The sequence below is a fragment of the Malus sylvestris genome, chromosome 10 (genome assembly GCF_916048215.2).
Source record: "Malus sylvestris chromosome 10, drMalSylv7.2, whole genome shotgun sequence".
Classification (NCBI taxonomy): Eukaryota; Viridiplantae; Streptophyta; class Magnoliopsida; order Rosales; family Rosaceae; genus Malus; species Malus sylvestris.
The window spans coordinates 27,942,707-27,960,759 of NC_062269.1; the positions used below are offsets into that span (position 1 = coordinate 27,942,707).

The window sequence follows — 18,053 nt, forward strand, 5'->3', positions numbered from 1 at the left end:
TGTGCGCTTCCTTTAGTCTTCTTGTAAAATACGTAAATGATAGTGCGTTTCGATACGTCTAAGAGTAGTAATTGAGCTGATATATTGAGTTGAAATTTCAACATAAAAATGGGTGGTGCTACCACACATCCATTTTACTTCTCACGTACTCTCTTAATTTTTTACCATCGGATCTAATTGATTGAAGAACATCAACGAACAAAAATTAACAAAGAATGTGTAAGGTAAAACGTGTGTATGGATAGGACCACCCCACCAAATATGCTACTGTATTTATTAAGCTAAAAGTTGTAATCATGCATTTAAATTAAGAAACTACCAACGACCTTCTTCAACCGTTTATAGATATCAACCTTTTTAAAAAATATATATATATTAAAATAAATTGCAGATAATGTGGAAAGACCATTTACTTGCATTGAGAGAGAGAGAGAAATTCAATAAGGGTATAGCTTATTATTTTTGGGTTGAGAAATTTTATTTTATTTAAAAAAAATTATAATTGTAAGATAATGTCCAAAATAGTCGATTCCTAATCGAAACATGAGCATCAAGAAACAAAACAATGAAATATTAATTAAAATTATATAAATTTGAAGAAACTTATAAATACGGAAATAAAGAAATATCATAAAATCGTTATGTGATTCCATGAATGACCGTAAATGGTCAACTTAGAGTCGAAACATGAGTATCAAGAAACATAATGAAATCTCTCAAGTTATGTATATTTGAAGGAGAATAATGCTAAAGAAACTATATTTGATAACCACATTGGTGTACACTCTCATGTGTCAAATGATGCAACAACCAACAACCAACATCTAATCATATAGGTTCATTAATTGACGTGACATGTACATATCGCTTACCACGTTAAATGACATACTGATGTGGTACAAAAATGTAATCTCCTTAACATTTCACTTTGAAGAAAGTTATAAAGATAATAAAAAACTAGATACAATAAGACCAGTTAACAGATGACCAACACAGTCAATTCACAAATCAAATGTGTGTAACAAGAAACAAAAACTAAACAAATTTAGCTAAATTTAATTTTTGGAGAAATTTCTAAATATGCAGAAAAAGATATATCATAAGATCATATTGCTGATGACAATAATAATTAGTCTCTAATTGAAACACGAGTGTCAATTAACATATCAAAATTCTAATAATTTTATATAAATTCAAAGAAAATTATAAATACGTAGCAAAAGAAATATCAAATGATCGTAAGTGGTCAATTCATAATCAAAATGTGAGTAACAAAAAATAAAATCTCAGTTAAATCTATACAAATTTTAAAAAAATCATGACCACGTAAAAAAAGAAATAGCATAAGATCTATCCCAAATGACCACAACAGTTAGTCACGATTGAAACATAAGTATCAATAAATAGAACAAAATCTAAGTTAAATTTATGTGAAATTGAGATGAAGAGATGAGAAAGAAATTAATAGGACTATTTCCTTTTTAGTGATAAAAAAAAAAAAAAAATTCATGTATTTGAATTTTGGCCTGTTTCTTCTTCCCCATCGAAACCCCAATCGAACTCGAAAAAATAAAAAAATTTGAAGGACGTAATAATAAAAAGCCCAAAATGTACGTCCAATTTCTCTAAAGCCCTCTTCGTTCGTGTTCGTCTTCTTCCCCCATGCGCACAGAGCCCACTATTCGCAGAGGTCGCATACTCCCCCAAACTCTTCACCCCCAAATACGCAACGAAAACATCAATCCGAAAACCTAATTCCCAAAACCAGAAATCAATCACTCACAGATTGAGAGTTTCTCAGCTAGTCTAACCATCCATTCCATGGCTGACATTTGGAGAGAGGTGTTTTGTGCTAGGGCAAACTCCGTCCCGTTCCATTTCTGAGCTTTTTTTGTGTTTGTTCAAAACCCTAGGAGAGAGAAATTTCCCAAAATTGAAGTTCTCAGTGGCCTCAACGTCGTGCCCTAGCTCCCAATTTTGCTATCTTGTTCCCAATTTCAGGTATTTTTGCTGCTCTGCTCATGGTAGGTTTTTGTCACGGAAACCCTAGAATTTTTGAAATTAGGCGTTTGCTTGGGGTTGAATGGAATTAGGGTTTCGCTCGTTAAGGCAATTTGTGGGGAGGTGTCTTTCGTTGTGATTGTGTAATGCATTGTGATTAAATGCTTGAGGGTTATAGTGTAAGTTTTGCTATCTGTGCGCTTATTGTTTTGACATGGGATTGAAGGCCAGAATTCGACGTGCACCACATGGGGAATCGAGTATGTACTTTCTTTGAGTTGTACGCTAGTGGCCTTGTAGCTTTAGTGGATGTAAATGGAAGTGCCCTGGGTGAATTCGAAGGAAATCATTGTCTGCAAGCATCTTGCATGCAGTTGTTGCTCAAAATCTTAGCATTATTAGTACCGAATCATATATACGTACAGTATATTTTATGCAAGTAATGACTTACCATATTTCGGTCGTTGCTTTTTCATGTTCCTATTTTTTGGCAGACCACATATTTCCTTTTCTATACTTAGCTGTTTGAACTAGGTTTCACCTGTTCGGTTGTTAGTGCTGGGTTTGAACCTGAAGACTTTCCACTCATGCAATGTGGCTGCTTATATTGCCCTTCAATTTTTAGCATCTCGTGGATTTGATTTAAATTGTGAAATGCTCTGCAGAATGAAACTACCATACATTGATATTATAAATTGTGGAAAATCATTTTTTGAAAGATGGGGAATGATGACTGTTTATGATCATCTTGAATTCGCATACTTCCTTCCTCTTATTTTATTATTATTTTAAGTTCTTTAAATGCTTTTAATCCTTATTTTAAGTTCTTAGATTTGGTCTAAGAAACCTGCAGTCATATTATGATGTTTCATATATACATTAGCTGATTTTCTATGCTTAGCTGTTTGAACTAGGTTTCACCTGTTCAGTTGTTAGTGCTTGGTTTGAACCTGAAGACTTTCCACTCATGCAATGTAGCTGCTTATATTGCCCTTCAATTTTTAGTCGAATGTGGACATTTTCTCCTGGTTGCTTACAATGCACCAATCCAAATTTAGTGAACTAAAGTTTATTTTTATTCCTTGTGTATCAGGTTCTCCTCTTTGTTTATAAATAGAAAATTACATAATAAGTTCTGGATTCTTTTTTGTTTTTATAGACTTTGGATAAGATGGGAGATTAAAGATTGTGGACATTAAGGTCGGAATGCATGGATGTAGCTCAGGATCTGCTCTCCTAGTAAATGCAGAGGTTGATTCCATGGGTGGAGTGGTTGATGGTGGAGTTGGTATTGGTTTGAAAACCTCTCCACGCCGAGCAGCAATTGAGAAGGCCCAAGCAGAGCTTAGGTTTGCTTTCTCTTCTTCTTTAACTTCTACATTTGGATATTTTCATGTCTGCATGTAGTATACAATGAACTGTTATTTTCTGATAACAGGCAGGAGTATGATGTGAGGGAGCAAAGAAGAAGGGAGCTAGAATTTCTTGAGAAAGTATGGAAATTTAATCTCAGGGTGCTGATTTATTTTTGGCTTCTTCATGTACTGATTATGACAATTTAATGACTTTCAGGGTGGCAATCCTTTGGACTTCAAGATTGGGAATGGAGCTTCTGTTAGTGTCCAGTCTACTTCACTCACTGATCAGCATCCAGAACAGTTTGTAACCAGGTTTTTTTAAATTTGCTTGTTCATAAATGGGTTGTCGATGATTTTTCGTCAAATGGTTAATTCTCTTCATTTTTCCTTCCTTATGTCGTGGTTGTGGTTTCAGTGAAGCAAAAGGTAGTTTTGCGTTGACTGCATCACCACATGGGGACTCTGTTGAAAGTAGTGGTCGACCAGAGGTTCCTACACTTTGTGAACCCAACAGCGCTGATAATCTTTTACTATTTGATGGCGGCAGTGATGCTCCTGAAGGGGAAATGAATTCTGTGCGTCTTAGTAGAAGGAATAACAAAGGTCCATCAGAACAGTTTTCCCAGATGGATGGGACTCAAAACCCCAAGGAATCAGAAGACTCGACTATGTTCCGTCCATATGCTCGAAGGAACAGGTCTAGACCAAATCATGATGGCCCTCGATCAAATTCAGTAGATATACAGGGTCGTGGTGGTCAGGGATCTTCTTTACCTGCCCGTGGGGTGTCAAAGGATACTAAGAGGCCGATATCTGAAACAAACAACCAAAGGGACCAGAATATACCTTCTGGTGCTAACCTAAAGTATGCGAGTTCAAATGGTGATATTCTTCCCAAGATTGTAACTTCTGATAATCAGTTTGATATGGACTTGGAGGGGGTGCAAGCCCCTGACGTAATTACTGGTCCAATGAAAGATGGATCTCAAAACAAATTGGATGTTACACCTCTTAAAAGTTTGAGGGATAGCCAGCGTAGTGAACCATCTCAGATTGATGCTCAGGAAACCCCCATTGATGTTGTTTCTGAGAGATCTGATGTTGCAGAAAGGAAACTACTAGCATCATCCGTCCTTGAGTGTCCTCCCTGTGCTGCTACAACAAAGACTGAAAATGAAATTAGTTCGGTGCAGGTCAATGGGTTTAACAATTTAAATAGAGAGAGTAAAAGTGTGCCACATGAAGGTCAAATTAGCAGTGCAGCTCTAAGCACGAAGGGTTTAGATTCAGAGTCTTCTTGCACCCAAACTAGTGTAGGATTAGATGTAAATAATGATAGTGACTTGTGTACTACTACGAGGAACGCTGATAATAGAAATATTATCGAATCATCAGATGTGGATGGGACACGAAATCCAGCTGGTGGCTTAATGGTACAAGAAGATAAGGAAACCAAAGCTGTTGATAGTGGTGCTATTGTTAATGATAATCAGGCTTCTGTTTGTCAAAACAACTCTGGGAATAGGGAAATCAAAGTTGAGGGAGACACAAGTGAAAGTAGATCCGAGTTACATAATGAAGTTAAGTTCCATTCAAATGTTGAGGGAGAACAACCAAGTGACCCTTTTATGTCAGAAGCTGATAAGGTGGATGAAGCTTTGGATAATAGTTCCAACATCAACAGAGAGAACTTTTGCACTGGCATATCCCAGGGTCCTCAAGATTCATCAATGCATGAGGTTTCTGAGACTGCGTTTTCAGGGAGAGATACTGCTGCAGGTTCTGACTGTCAGACTCCTGGAGTTTACTTGAAAGTGATAGACAAGGCACATGAAGATTCTATTCTGGAAGAGGCTCGAGTTATAGAGGTTATTTCCCGTTTCCTTGCAATTTATGATGTCTAATGTTACAAACTTTGAAGGAGGCTTTTACTTACTTCATCATTTGCAATAATCAGGTTAAGCGTAAGAGGATTGCCGAATTATCAGTTCGTTCTTTACCATCGGAGAATCGCCGAAAGTCTCAGTGGGATTTTGTCCTGGAGGAAATGGCTTGGTTGGCAAATGATTTTGCGCAGGCATGATATGATTACATATTGTAGAAACTAACTAATATTAATATGTCTGTAGTTTTTAGTTTTGTAAACATTTTTGTTCATTTATTCTGTGTTTATAGGAGCGTCTTTGGAAGCTTACTACCGCTGCGCAAATATGTCATCGTGCTGCTTTTGCTTCTCGGTTGAGAATTGAATCCCAACATCATCATTGGGAGCTAACAAAAGTGGCTCATGACCTGGCAAAGGCTGTCAACCAATTTTGGGTTTCAGCTGAGACCCTTCTGAAGGGTGATGATTCAAGCTCTTGTCAAAAGGACTGTAACTACAATTTGGTTGAATCAATGAGGATTGAAAGGAACGAAACTTCCAAAGACAAGAATGGGGAACCTAATATGGTATTGGTCATTTTTCTGGACCTTTCTTTCAATGGTTTTTACTTTTGGTCAATTTATTGATGGTAATCACATGCTATGTATGTGCTTTGTTTCCCTTTACTTTTAGCATCTGGCAACTGTTTAATTATTGGTCCATGTCTGATAGTCAATTTTGTCGTGATAGACACCTTTGGTGGTCACTTTTTCCATTTGAACTTTTAGATTACTTTATGAGCTAATTTATTATTAGTTGTAGAGAGAGAGTTTATGCCATTAGAAAATACACTGTCACCTTAAGCATGGATCAGATTAATTATTTCCCATGCTCAAGGTGATTTTGAACTTGCAGAACTAGAGAGGCTTGTCGGAGTTCTTGATGCATACATTTCTCTTCTTTATGCATAATACCCTTAAATAAATGATTAGAGTTATGCTAAGTTAATAGTTTCAAAGAGGGTCGCAAATTGTTTTAGAATTCTCTAGGAATGAGTACTCACATGGATGTTTGAATTTGAGTAATGTAATATTCTTTTGCCTATTTTAGGCGGGAATGAATTCTCTAAATTTTGAGATGCACCTTCTGGTTCTTTGCTTAAAGTTGCTTTCATTTGCTGTAAAACTTGTTTCATGTGTTCCTTTTTGGTATCCATTGATATTGTGCTTATAGCCAGAAGATGCAATAACTTTTGTCTAACATTGTATGTGCTATATGTTGTTCTAAATAATGGTCATGGTCAGGAGCCAATCAAATATTTGGAGCCACAGCATCCCCGAAAAGATCTTTCACTTTCAGTGCAGGGATATGCAGTGAGATTTTTGAAGTATAACAACTCTCTGGGTCCTGGCCTTCAAGCTCCTACTCCTGAGAGAATTTCTGATTTAGGCATTACAGAAATGTCGTGGGAGGATCATCTTACAGAGGTATGGTCAAGTTCTTGATTATTATTTTTGTTGGCGAAGTTATCTATAATGACATTGGCCCTACCCAACCTCTCTCTCTCTCTCTCTCTCTCTCTCTCTCTCTATTATCTATCTATCTCACATATACACCCACTCACACAAAGGTAATTGTTAACTATTATAACATAGAAATTATTAGGTGACCACCCTCCAGAATCCCATGTGTTGTATCTTTAAGGGTTAACTCTCGCGTGCCTTTTAATATATATTTATATAAATATGTATACATAAAATTTATACATTTGCAACCATAGGGACTTATATCTCGAGCATGGTAGAGGCAAGTTAACTACCCAAATCACCAGGGCAACTTGAATTCTATATATGGCTTTTTATTGTTTGTTTCTTAAAAACTGAGTTTTTGTTTTTGCAGGAAAACCTCTTTTATGCAGTTCCCTCTGGTGCAATGGAAACCTATAGAAAATCAATTGAATCTCATTTGGTTCAGTTTGAGGTAAATGCACCGCACACCAGTGTTAATGATTAGGTGCTTCCTGTTTCTGGATTCTCCAAGGATTCATCACATTTTAAAAGGAGAATATGGGGAATCAAATTCCAATGTGAATTGGTTACTCATGTATATATTGGTTATCATAGGAAGGAGTTTTTTTGTTTATATTGTGCCTCTTACATAATTGATTTGTTAACTCTTTGAATTCAATTTGGTTTATTCTTGCTGATTTAGCAACCTGCAAAATTTCAGAGAACCGTCAGTAGCATGCAAGAGGAGGTCGAGACATCTATGTATGATGCAGGAGCGGGTACAAACTCAAGACTATTTTTGTATAACTAAATTGAGTTCATGTTTGTTTAATTTGTGCTTACTAAGTCGTTATATTCAATCTCAGAGTTTGGTTTTCAAGAGACTGCATATGATGAGGATGAAGGAGAAACAAGCACCTATTATTTGCCTGGAGCATTTGAAGGTAGCAGGTCATTAAAATCTAACCAGAAGAAACGAAGGAACTTGAAGTTACATGCTTCTAGGTCATATGAAGGAGCTGATCTGCCTTACGGGAACTGCACGACTGCAACTCAGCAGTCCATGTCGATGGGGAAAAGGCCTGCTAGTCTCAATGTTGGTTCAATTCCAACAAAACGCACACGCACTGCTTCCAGGCAGAGGGTCGTTAGTCCATTTGGTGCTGGGCCTGCTGGGAATGTTCAGGCCCCGAATAGGACTGATGCTTCAAGTGGTGATACTAATTCTTTTCAGGATGATCAGAGTACTTTACATGGCGGATCTCAGTTCCAGAAAAGTATGGAGGTTGAGTCTGTTGGGGACTTTGAGAAGCAGTTACCATATGACTATGCAGAAACATCAATGAAGCCTAAAAAGAAGAAGGCCAAACATCTGGTACATGAAGTCCTCATATTTCAACTGGACTGACTTATCCATGGAATAATATGGAAGGTTCTTTAGTTCTTTTACCTTAATCACTGGCTAAGCTTATTGTATTCTTTATGGTTGCAGGGTTCTACCTATGATCCAGGATGGCAACTGGATTCTGCTATCCTGAACGAACAGGTAATTAGTAACATTGTTAGATATGATCTGGGTCTGCCATGCTTATAATTTTCTCTTTTTTATTTTTAATTTTTTCCAATTGTACATTATTCTTTTGGATTGCGTTTTATATTTCTATGCAATTTCTTATTTTGCAAGCTTGCTTTTCAATTCATGTAGTTTAAAATTCATTCTCCCTCAAATTAAGTGTTGCATTGAGTCCTGTGAACTATATTCTGAAGTGGTAATCAAATAACTGACGGCGTCTTGAATTAGCAGAGGGATCATTCCAAAAAGGGATTGGAGGGTCATCATTTTGAGTCCAATGGAACAATTGGTACCTGTCTTCACTTGGATATTTGTTTTAGCCTTTGATTTGAAATGCTATGGAGCCTCTCATTTATGTATTAAACTGTGTACTCTGCAGGTTTATATGGGCAACATACAGCCAAGAAGCCAAAGATATTAAAGCAATCTCTAGATAATACTTATGACAGTATTACTCCAATGCCTGGGTCCAATCCTTCTCCAGTGGCATCCCAAATGAGTAATATGTCCAATACCAGTAAATTTATTAAGTTGATTGGTGGTCGAGATAGGGGACGGAAAACTAAATCACTAAAGGTAACTCTTTGTTGATATCCTGTTTGACGGGAAAAAAAAAAAAAAAAACCTTTTACTTACTTCTTTTGCTGTGAATGTGAATGTAACCTTTTTGCAGATGTCTGCTGGGCAGCCAGGTTCTGGAGGTCCATGGTCCCTTTTTGAAGATCAGGTTAATACGTCATTATTAATTTTGTCAAATTGTTCTCTCTTCAGATGTTGTAGACTTGCCAATAACTGAACAAGATTTACTTGTTTTTGTTACCTTAGGCACTTGTTGTTCTTGTACATGATATGGGCCCAAATTGGGAACTCATAAGCGATGCAATCAACAGCACACTGCACTTGAAGGTTAGTGTTATTGCTGGTGCACCTTTATACTTATTGTCTATTGTGAGGATGATCTATGTGCATTTGAAGTGTTGGTTTTCATAGTCTATGTCTTGGGTGTTGCTCTTATGACTTTGTACCATGCAGTGTATTTTTCGCAAGCCTAAAGAGTGCAAGGAGCGTCACAAAATATTAATGGATATGAATTCTGGTGATGGGGCTGATAGTGCTGAAGATTCAGGATCTTCTCAGCCTTATCCATCTACAATACCAGGCATTCCAAAGGCAAGAGCGTGTCCTTTAAAGTGCTCCTTTTAAACTATTAAGTTGACCTCACATTGTTTCATCTTCAGCACGAAAAACTTACATCTATCATTGTATTTCGACTTACTTTTGTTGGTTGGTGTTTCTGTATTTCATGCAGGGCAGTGCCAGGCAATTATTTCAACGCTTGCAAGAGCCCATGGAAGAGGATGTTCTCAAGTCTCATTTTGAGAAAATAATTAAGATTGGTCAGAGGCATCATTATCGGAGGAGTCAGGTTAGTGAAAATAAGCATAGAGTTGCTGAGCACAGTGCAGATCTTGCAGTGGCCCAATTTTGATTGATATTGTTGTCAATGTTTCTGTAGCTAGACCATCCTTATGATCACAAATATTAGACCTTCCTACTTACGAAAAATCATTTTACAGTGATTAATACTGGACCTTACGGTTATTACATGCTACACTTGAGATGCCAATCCTTTTAGTTCTGTGATCTGACCGGTTGTTTTTTAATATTGTCATCCAGTAAAACTGACGATTTTGATTCATAGGATTTTAAAGGTTTTTGTAAATTGTAATATTGAGCTGTACCTTAACACCTTAAACCCAAAACATTGAGTGTTGTCAATTTTGTGTTAGTGATCCTAGTTGGAATTAAATGGATTGTCGACCTAACTCCAAATACATGTGAGATAAAAGGTAGTTCAGTTCATCTGAAATAAATTATTTCTTAGATGCTCACAAGAATGGACGATACATGGTGGTTGGGATCTGGAAGCAATTTAATTACCCTGTCTTTCTCTTATATTTCAGTTCAACTGAAATAAATATTGTTTATAGTAATTTCATTGCATGTGTGGAAGTTAATAGTTTGTATTACTGGAACTCCTTCCTGAATTCTGACAATAACTTGTGATTGTGTATTTTTGAAGAATGATAACCAGGATCTGAAACAAGTAACGACTGTCCACAATTCTCATGTTATGGCCCTTTCCCAAGTCTGTCCAAATAACTTGAATGGAGGTGTTCTAACGTAAGTTCTTGTTCTTGCATGTCAACAATAGTCTGCTATTCCATGTTAATCATCTATCCATCTTTGTCAGTATGTTATCATATCCTTTTTGCATTTCCGTGTTCGTGTACTTCTTTTCCTTCTATGATTCTGCGTAATATAAGTATTTGAATTTGTGTGAAGTCCCCTGGATCTGTGTGATACCACTTCATCAAGCTCGGATGTCCTTGGGTATCAAGGCTCTCATTCTAGTGGTTTAGCAATGTCAAATCAGGGTGGGATGGCATCACTACTTCCTTCTGGGGCAAATGTCTCAATACAGGGATCTTCTGGTATGGTTCTTGGAAGCAACTTGCCATCCCCGTCTGGTTCACTCAGTGCCAATGTCAGGTAGTGTGTTTCTATCGGTTGAGATGTTATTGTCTCTTTGGTGTACATTATCTTTGTAAAATTCTTAGTGCATGCTTTTGATTTATTTGTCAATCCTATGTATCTCATTATTCATGGTACAGAGATGGTAGATATGGTAGTCCAAGAACATCTTCATTGCCAGTCGACGAGCAGCAAAAAATGCAGCACTACAATCAAATGTTGTCTGGTAGAAACATTCAGCAGTCTGGCTTGTCTGTGCCTGGAGCTCTTCCAGGAACTGATCGTGGAGTTCGTATAGTTCCTGGTGGAAATGGTATGAGCATGATGTGTGGGATGAACAGAGGCATGCCAACTTCAAGGCCAGGGTTTCAGGGGATGACTTCACCATCTATGCTAAATTCTGGGAGTATGCTTTCATCCAGTATGGTGGGGATACCAAGCCCTGTAAATATGCACTCTGGAGCTGGTTCTGGTCAGGGAAACTTGATGATAAGACCCCGTGATGCTTTGCATATGATGCGGGTGAGTTGTTGACGCACCTACATTGTTTTAGACACAGATTTAATTCTGTGATGGTAGCTTTTAGAATGTTGCAATGTGCGATTCTAATTTAAATTCCAAAGATAATATGAAATGGTTCATAGCATATGATTCCTTTGTCCTCAAGGATTTATTTTTTTGCAGGTTGGGGTCAAATGTGCCCAACTTGCAAGTTGCAACAGTGTTTGTTAACCACATTCATTTTTTTAGTTTGATTATTTTTCTCCAGTTTCTTCTGCCACTCTGGGAGTGCCAACTGCGAAGTGGAAGAAGAAAGGCTAAAGTTGAATGTGCCTAGTTGCATAGTGTCAACCATCTTCATTAGTTTTATCTTATTGTTTTATTACTCTTTTTCTTCCACGAGTTTGGGGGTGGAAAGAGGGGGAAGGGGGAGGTATGTCCTTGGGGTATTTAATGTTGGTTACTTTTGATCTGTTGGTTTCCTCCCTTATGTCAGGCTCTTCTTTTGTATCAAAATATGTCATGAAGTTTGAAATTGTGGCATGTGTATATTTAATTCTTGAGGTTTTTAGTTTCCTGGATCAAAAGCTAAAGCCTCAGTCCTCACGTCACCCTCATTAAGCTTCTATTGGCAGGGCTGGAGATGAACTTCTTTTCACACTAAATTTGATTATCTAGTGTTACACTTAGAACAATCACTTGTCATTTCACTGCTTTTCTAGGTCGCCGTTCTTGGCAGACACATTTGATGAGAAGATTTGATTATTTCCTTTCCTTTCTCAATATTCACTGTTTTTTTTGCTTGTAATTGTCCCAATCCACCAAGGTTTTATGTTTACTTGACTATTGAGGTTTTTTTGTCATAGCCTGGCCATAATCCGGAGCATCAAAGGCAACTTATGGTTCCAGAACTTCAAATGCAGGTCACGCAAGGGAATGGCCAAGGTGTTACTCCATTCAATATGCTGAGTTCTGGTTTTCCTAATCAGACAACTCCGCCATCTGCTCAAACATATCCAGGCCATACTCACCAGCAGCATCAGATATCCCCACAACAGTCCCATGCACTCAGCAACCCTCATAACCCTCATCTTCAAGGCCCGAATCATGCTACGGGGCCGCAGCAGCAAGCCTATGCCATCCGTGTTGCAAAAGAAAGGCTGCAACAGCGGTATTTGCATCAACAGCAACAGTTTTCTGCATCTAATTCTTTGGTGCCACACGTCCAGACGCAGGCTCAACTTCCCATGTCATCAACTTTGCAAAATAGTTCCCAACTTCAGTCACAAACTTCTCCTCACCCGGTACCTATGTCCCCTATGACACCATCTTCCCCAAGGACTCCCATGTCATCCCAGCACCAGCAGAAACATCATCTGCCATCCCACGGCCTTAGCCGGAATCCTGGTGCTAGTGGGATGGCCAATCAGATGGGGAAGCAACGACAAAGACAACCACAGCAGCACCATCTTCAACAATCTGGTAGACACCACCCTCAACAACGGCAACTTACGCAGTCTCAGCAGCAGGCTAAACTTTCAAAGGGAATGGGAAGAGGCAATTCAATGGTGCATCAGAACCTCTCCATTGATCCTATTGATCCTTCTCAACTTAATGGGCTTATGCCTCCAGGAAGCCAAGCTCTTGAGAAAGGAGAACAAATCATGCAGTTGATGCAAGGTCAAGGTGCATATTCTGGGTCTGGCCTTAATCCAGTAACATCGAAACCATTGGTCCCCCAATCAGCAAACCATTCTCAGTTGCAGCAAAAGTTACTTTCTAGTGCACCAACCCCTCCATCAAACCAACTCCAGCAAATGCCTTCTCATTCTGATAATATCACTCAAGGCCAGGTTCCACCAGTTTCTTCTAGTCATATGATATCTGCTTCACATCAAACTGGCTCTCCATCAGGTATGGCTTCCAACCACCAGCAAGTGCAGCCGCAGTCACAGCCACTGCCACAGCAACAACAAAAGCAAGCTAATCAAACTCAGCCTTATGTTCAGAGAGTTGTGCAGCACAATTGCCAAGTGAACTCGGAGATTCCAAATAAGTCTCAAAATGATCCAACTCAAGCTGATGAGCAGCCTGTAAATGGTGCTTCGCAGGTGGGTGTGAGCATGGTGATTCCTCAGTCCTGTACTGATTCATCTAGTGTAGTGCCATCATCAGAAGCAGTTTATGATGCTAACATGCCGAATTCAACCGCTCAAGTGGGTCCCATTGGGAGCCCTGCACAAACTAATACTTCTGGGAATGTGCCTGGGCCACCTATCAGTCAAGGGTTAGGCCCAAGAAAGTTATCTGGTAACTTGCTCTCTCATGGACATAATGTTGGAGCACAGTGGCAGCAGCAGCAGCAGCTACTGCAGCGGTCTCCTTCACTGCCGTCCCCATCCCAACAACAGTACCAGCAACAAGAACAACAGCAGCAGCAGGAACAAGAGCCACCCCAACATCAACTGACTCTGCAACAGCAGTCTCAGCAGCAAATGCAGCATCTGCAAGCAGGGCAAGGAAGTTTGTATATGATGTCTGGTAATTCAACACCAGAATGAATGATTCTAGGGAATTGAGCAGCTGCAGCAACCGTTCCTGCCAGGTTGGGTCTGCATGCCCTTGGTACAGCGGTGTACAGGTAGTTGCTATTCTTTAATTCCACAAGATGGATATAACATGATAGGGCTTTGCATAAACTTGAATGTATCACCAACATCATCAAAAAAGCTATTCTTCGGCTTATTAGTTCTCAAATACTCCCAAACTCAAATACTCCCAAACCTTTTCTGTTTGAAGTGAATTATAGTGATGAAGCATGCATTACTTCTAATCTCTTAAATACAAAATTGCGTTGCTTTTCCCTTTTTGTTGTCTTATTGTCTTTCTCAGTAGTAGGATATGTCTTCCACTTCTCTATTGCTGAGTATTGCTTTGGTGCTCGACTGCTAGTTCATATTTTATTTTTTCCGCAAATACTGTCTGAGTTGTCTAATTTTTTATTTTTCATTTCTGCGAGTCAAAGGAGCTATTTCAATCATAAAACGTATCTGATTTGAGTTTGGGGTTTAATGCTAGATGAAGCTGATTATTCGACAAGGGCATATTGACAGGAAGAGGGTTGTCATCGTATTTGCAGGTTTTGTGAAAAATGTAGCTGGACCACCAAAGTGACGTTGCAAGGCATAAGGCATTTTGCTTTTGTTTTTGGAAACCATGTAAATTACCACTGGGCTAGATTTCTGGGAAGATAGAGACTGATATAGAGGTACGTGTACAGGGGTCTTATCTTTCCATTTCTAGTACCTGTCGTTTTTCTTCCAATTTTTTCTTTATTTTTCTTGGTCTCCCAGCATATTTGTCGAGGGACCTTATTTATTTTTGGCCCGGTAGATTAGCGCATGCATTATTACCCTTTTTCAGATCAAAGGGTGTTGCAATCATTTTTATGGGCAAAAAAGCTTTTTGCAAATCTTGTGAATATTAGAGATGTCTGGGGTAATACCTTGGCCAGTGGGATTAGAACAATCAACATCTGTCAATGCCATGTCTGCCTCTCGAACTATTGTAACTTGTAACGGTTCGCAGTTTATAATGCAAAGAGTCCTGATAGCTGTTCATCCACATCTGGTGTTTGTTAAAGCCAACAGCATCCGCAATGCATAATATTTTCTGCCCTGAACTTTGTGTTGGGAGCTCCAGCTTAAGAAAGAAAAAAATAGTAATGTTGGGGGGAAGTCGGGTGCCGTTATATCCTCGTGTATGATCTGCGGTTACAAATTTGCACTGTTGTTTCCTGTCCTTAATTTTGATAATCTTTGGAATGTGTAACGCGTATCATTAGATTCTTTACCTTGGAGATTAGCCTTTGATCGTTCCTTTTGTATATATCTTGGAGAGGATACTCATAAGTAGATAAATTACAGTTGTTCCTTTTATTTTTGGATTCGTTGGACGGTGGCATGAGGCATGGAAGAGTTAAAGATGTGAGACGCTCCCCATTCCCGGCCCGGGCAGGGTTGGCGCAGGGAGTGGAAGTGCTTCACCAACAAATTCAGACAGGACTGTTATGTCGTTTGGTATGATTTAGTGATCGTCTTCTTTCATCGAAATGCTGTGTTGTGAGGGATCAAAGCCACAGTTCTTAATTTTTGGAGATCGTGGTCGTAGTGAAAAAACAAAGAAAGCGAAAGGAAAACGTTGGTTAACGGACATTGCACTACTCATCATTCAGAATTCAATCCCGATGCGTTCAAATCTCGGTTAGTACTCAATCCGATCGGAGCCCAGGGTGTGCAGAGGAAATCTTGACGGGCAGAAGTAACCGCCATTCGGGTGCTTGCCCCGAAGAGACGGTAGGTCCATGCATTCGGAACATTGTGAAGGATTTGCCACCGGAAGTTAAGAGCAGACTGACATATGATGGCAGTGCCATAAAGAGTTTCTCAGTGCAAGTTTTAACAATCTTCAACCATTAACCAATGCGTTGAAGATGAAGTACAAATCAATTACTTCACCCCTAACATTAAGTTTTTTCAGAGGACCTCACGCTGATAAAATACAAAAAGGGAAAAGGATCCTCGCCTGATCATTCTTCTAGGGATCCTGTGATTGTGATCGTTCATCGTAGATCGTACGGTTAATTTTTATTAGATATTATTTATATTTAATTTTTAAAATGATTTCTGATCACACGATGTACGATGAAAGGTCATGATCACGGGATCCTTAGGATCCCTAGGAAAAGTATCCGGTGAGGATCCTTTTAGAAAAAAACAAACTACTCAATGCAGTAGAAAGGACGTACTAAGTTTTTTTCCTGAACAACTTGTATGATACTAATTCACTGCATCTTAGCTAATAACACAAGGACGTGTAAAAGAAATTAACACGTCCTTGCATTATTGGCACATGACGCCACATGTGGCGGTGAACCTTGCACTGTCTTCTCCCTCAAACACCAAAATGACAGAATTTCTTTTTGCAACCAACGTAGCACCTATCCAACGGAAAGATGATGTGCTTCGCCTCTATACTCAAGTTCGAATCCTCCTCTTTGTAATTCAAGTTAGAGGATCTATTACAAAGAATAAATAACAAATTACAAAAGAAAACAAAAGAATGCGGTTAAGCTAGATAAATCTAGAATACAGATTATACTCGCGTAAAATAGAATGTGAGATTTAAGAAAGCAAATTCTATACTTTGATGACATTCATCCATCATATTAATATCCATAATCACAGAATTATTAGCAAACATTATCCATAATTCAAAAGAAAAACTAATGAAAATGGTTTGAAAACTTTAAGTTTTAATCAAAACACATATTAAGCTTAGCTGATAATACGAATCCGTTCATCCGAAAAAAAGAAAAGGAAAACTAACATTACGAGAGAGAGAGAGAGTGAGAGAGAGATTGAATCCTTAACAAATTAAACTTGGAACTCTATGACACTACGCATACATTCTGGGCTTCAACTGTCAACTATACAAATCCAATTCAACAACGAACCCAAGAACCATAACATTATACTCAAATCGAAAATCGAAAATCTACCTTGGAAACGAATTAGGTTGATGAAATTCATCATCAGGTGCTGCCGAAAGCTGTGTTAATGGAGTCAATAATCTTCTGCTGTGACTGCAGGATCATGCTCATCCTCTTCTTCTCCATCTCCATTCTACACCTCTCCGTTTCCTTCATCATCTCCATCCTCCTGTTCTCAACCCCGATCAACTGCTGGGCGAATGCCCTCATCTCGTCTGCTAATTCCACCATCTCCCTCCCCTTTTGCTGCGCCGGCTCCACCACATCTCCGTCGTCCACCGCCTCTCTCCCCCTCTTTAACGCCGCCGGTCCCTGCAAAAACGGGTCTTTTCCGGAAAATCTGTTCACAAACGTCGGCCTCCGCAGGATGTACTCAATGCTCCGGACCCTGTTGGAGTTCTCCTCATCGTCTTCGTCATCGCCACCGCCGTGATAATCACGCTCTTCTTCCTCTTGCTGATGTGGCATCTCCCCCATTGGCATGGCCGAGATGGGCATGGGCCCGCGCTCCATCTGCTCCATGAGCTCGAAGAAGGGCCAACCGGACTTGGTCCGCTGGCCTAGGCGCTTCTTAACGCCGCGGTGTCGCTGCCGGAGCTTCTCCATCTTGTGGCGGCACTGCGTGGAGGATTTCGACGGCTCGCCGTACTCGTAGCCGCACCGAGCCGCCACGGTCACCGCCACCTCCTCCCACTGGCTCGACTTCAGCTGTCCCCTCCTCAGCGCGTACCACTTCTCCTGGTAGGCCCGGATCAGCTGCACCGTCTCCTCGTGGGTCCACGGCAGAGGCTGGGGCTTCTTGGCGGAGGGTGTGAGCGAGGCGGAGACTGAGGCCGTGGGGGAGGCCGGGGGCGAGGGCGGGGGTGGGGTGGACATTGCTGTGGGGGTGGTTAGGGCTGGAGATTTGGAATTTTGGGGTTAGGGTTTGGGGGAATTGGGGGTTTTTTGTTTGAGAGCTGTGGAGGTTGGTGGTGGCGGTGGCGGTGGTGGTGATGGTTGGGCCGTTGGGGGGGACTTGTTGGGGTGGATTTGTGGGTGGGGCCCAGTAGTGGGTTGGAGGAGTTTAGAGTTGAAGTCAATGGATCCGAACCCGGTTTTGGAGTTTAAAAGAGTTGGAAGAAGCAGGAAACTAGTTGGGCTTTTGTTTGCCCGTTTTTAACGT

General features: G+C 39.8%; 2 protein-coding genes across 9 annotated transcripts; one reads left to right on the forward strand and one right to left on the reverse strand.

Moving 5' to 3' along the window:
* Positions 1-1,559: 1,559 nt before the first annotated feature.
* Positions 1,560-14,964, forward strand: LOC126585513 (chromatin modification-related protein EAF1 B-like). 8 transcript variants are annotated; one of them, XR_007610551.1, is made up of 24 exons: positions 1,561-2,001; positions 3,161-3,350; positions 3,440-3,494; positions 3,574-3,671; positions 3,775-5,227; positions 5,317-5,436; positions 5,535-5,810; positions 6,528-6,710; positions 7,123-7,203; positions 7,453-7,510; positions 7,598-8,106; positions 8,224-8,277; positions 8,533-8,593; positions 8,684-8,880; positions 8,978-9,031; positions 9,130-9,210; positions 9,337-9,474; positions 9,614-9,730; positions 10,388-10,488; positions 10,651-10,857; positions 10,980-11,361; positions 12,207-13,981; positions 14,419-14,608; positions 14,764-14,964. XR_007610551.1 is itself a non-coding variant. In XM_050249965.1 (22 exons), exons 2-22 carry the CDS (start codon positions 3,208-3,210, stop codon positions 13,899-13,901), a joined length of 6,063 nt encoding a protein of 2,020 aa, XP_050105922.1. In that variant the 5' UTR covers positions 1,561-2,001; positions 3,161-3,207; the 3' UTR covers positions 13,902-13,984. The 8 variants fall into 8 exon arrangements, 1 of the variants encoding a protein (XP_050105922.1); XR_007610555.1 differs by having other exon boundaries at positions 1,560-2,001; positions 12,264-13,981; positions 14,419-14,964; XR_007610549.1 differs by having other exon boundaries at positions 14,419-14,964.
* A 796-nt stretch (positions 14,965-15,760) lies between these two features.
* On the reverse strand, positions 15,761-18,035 carry LOC126585514 (trihelix transcription factor ENAP2-like). Its single transcript, XM_050249966.1, has 2 exons — positions 16,901-18,035; positions 15,761-16,417 (listed from the first exon to the last, which is right to left on the reverse strand). Exon 1 carries the CDS (start codon positions 17,765-17,767, stop codon positions 16,934-16,936), a length of 834 nt encoding a protein of 277 aa, XP_050105923.1. The 5' UTR covers positions 17,768-18,035; the 3' UTR covers positions 15,761-16,417; positions 16,901-16,933.
* Between the last annotated feature and the right edge of the window lie 18 nt (positions 18,036-18,053).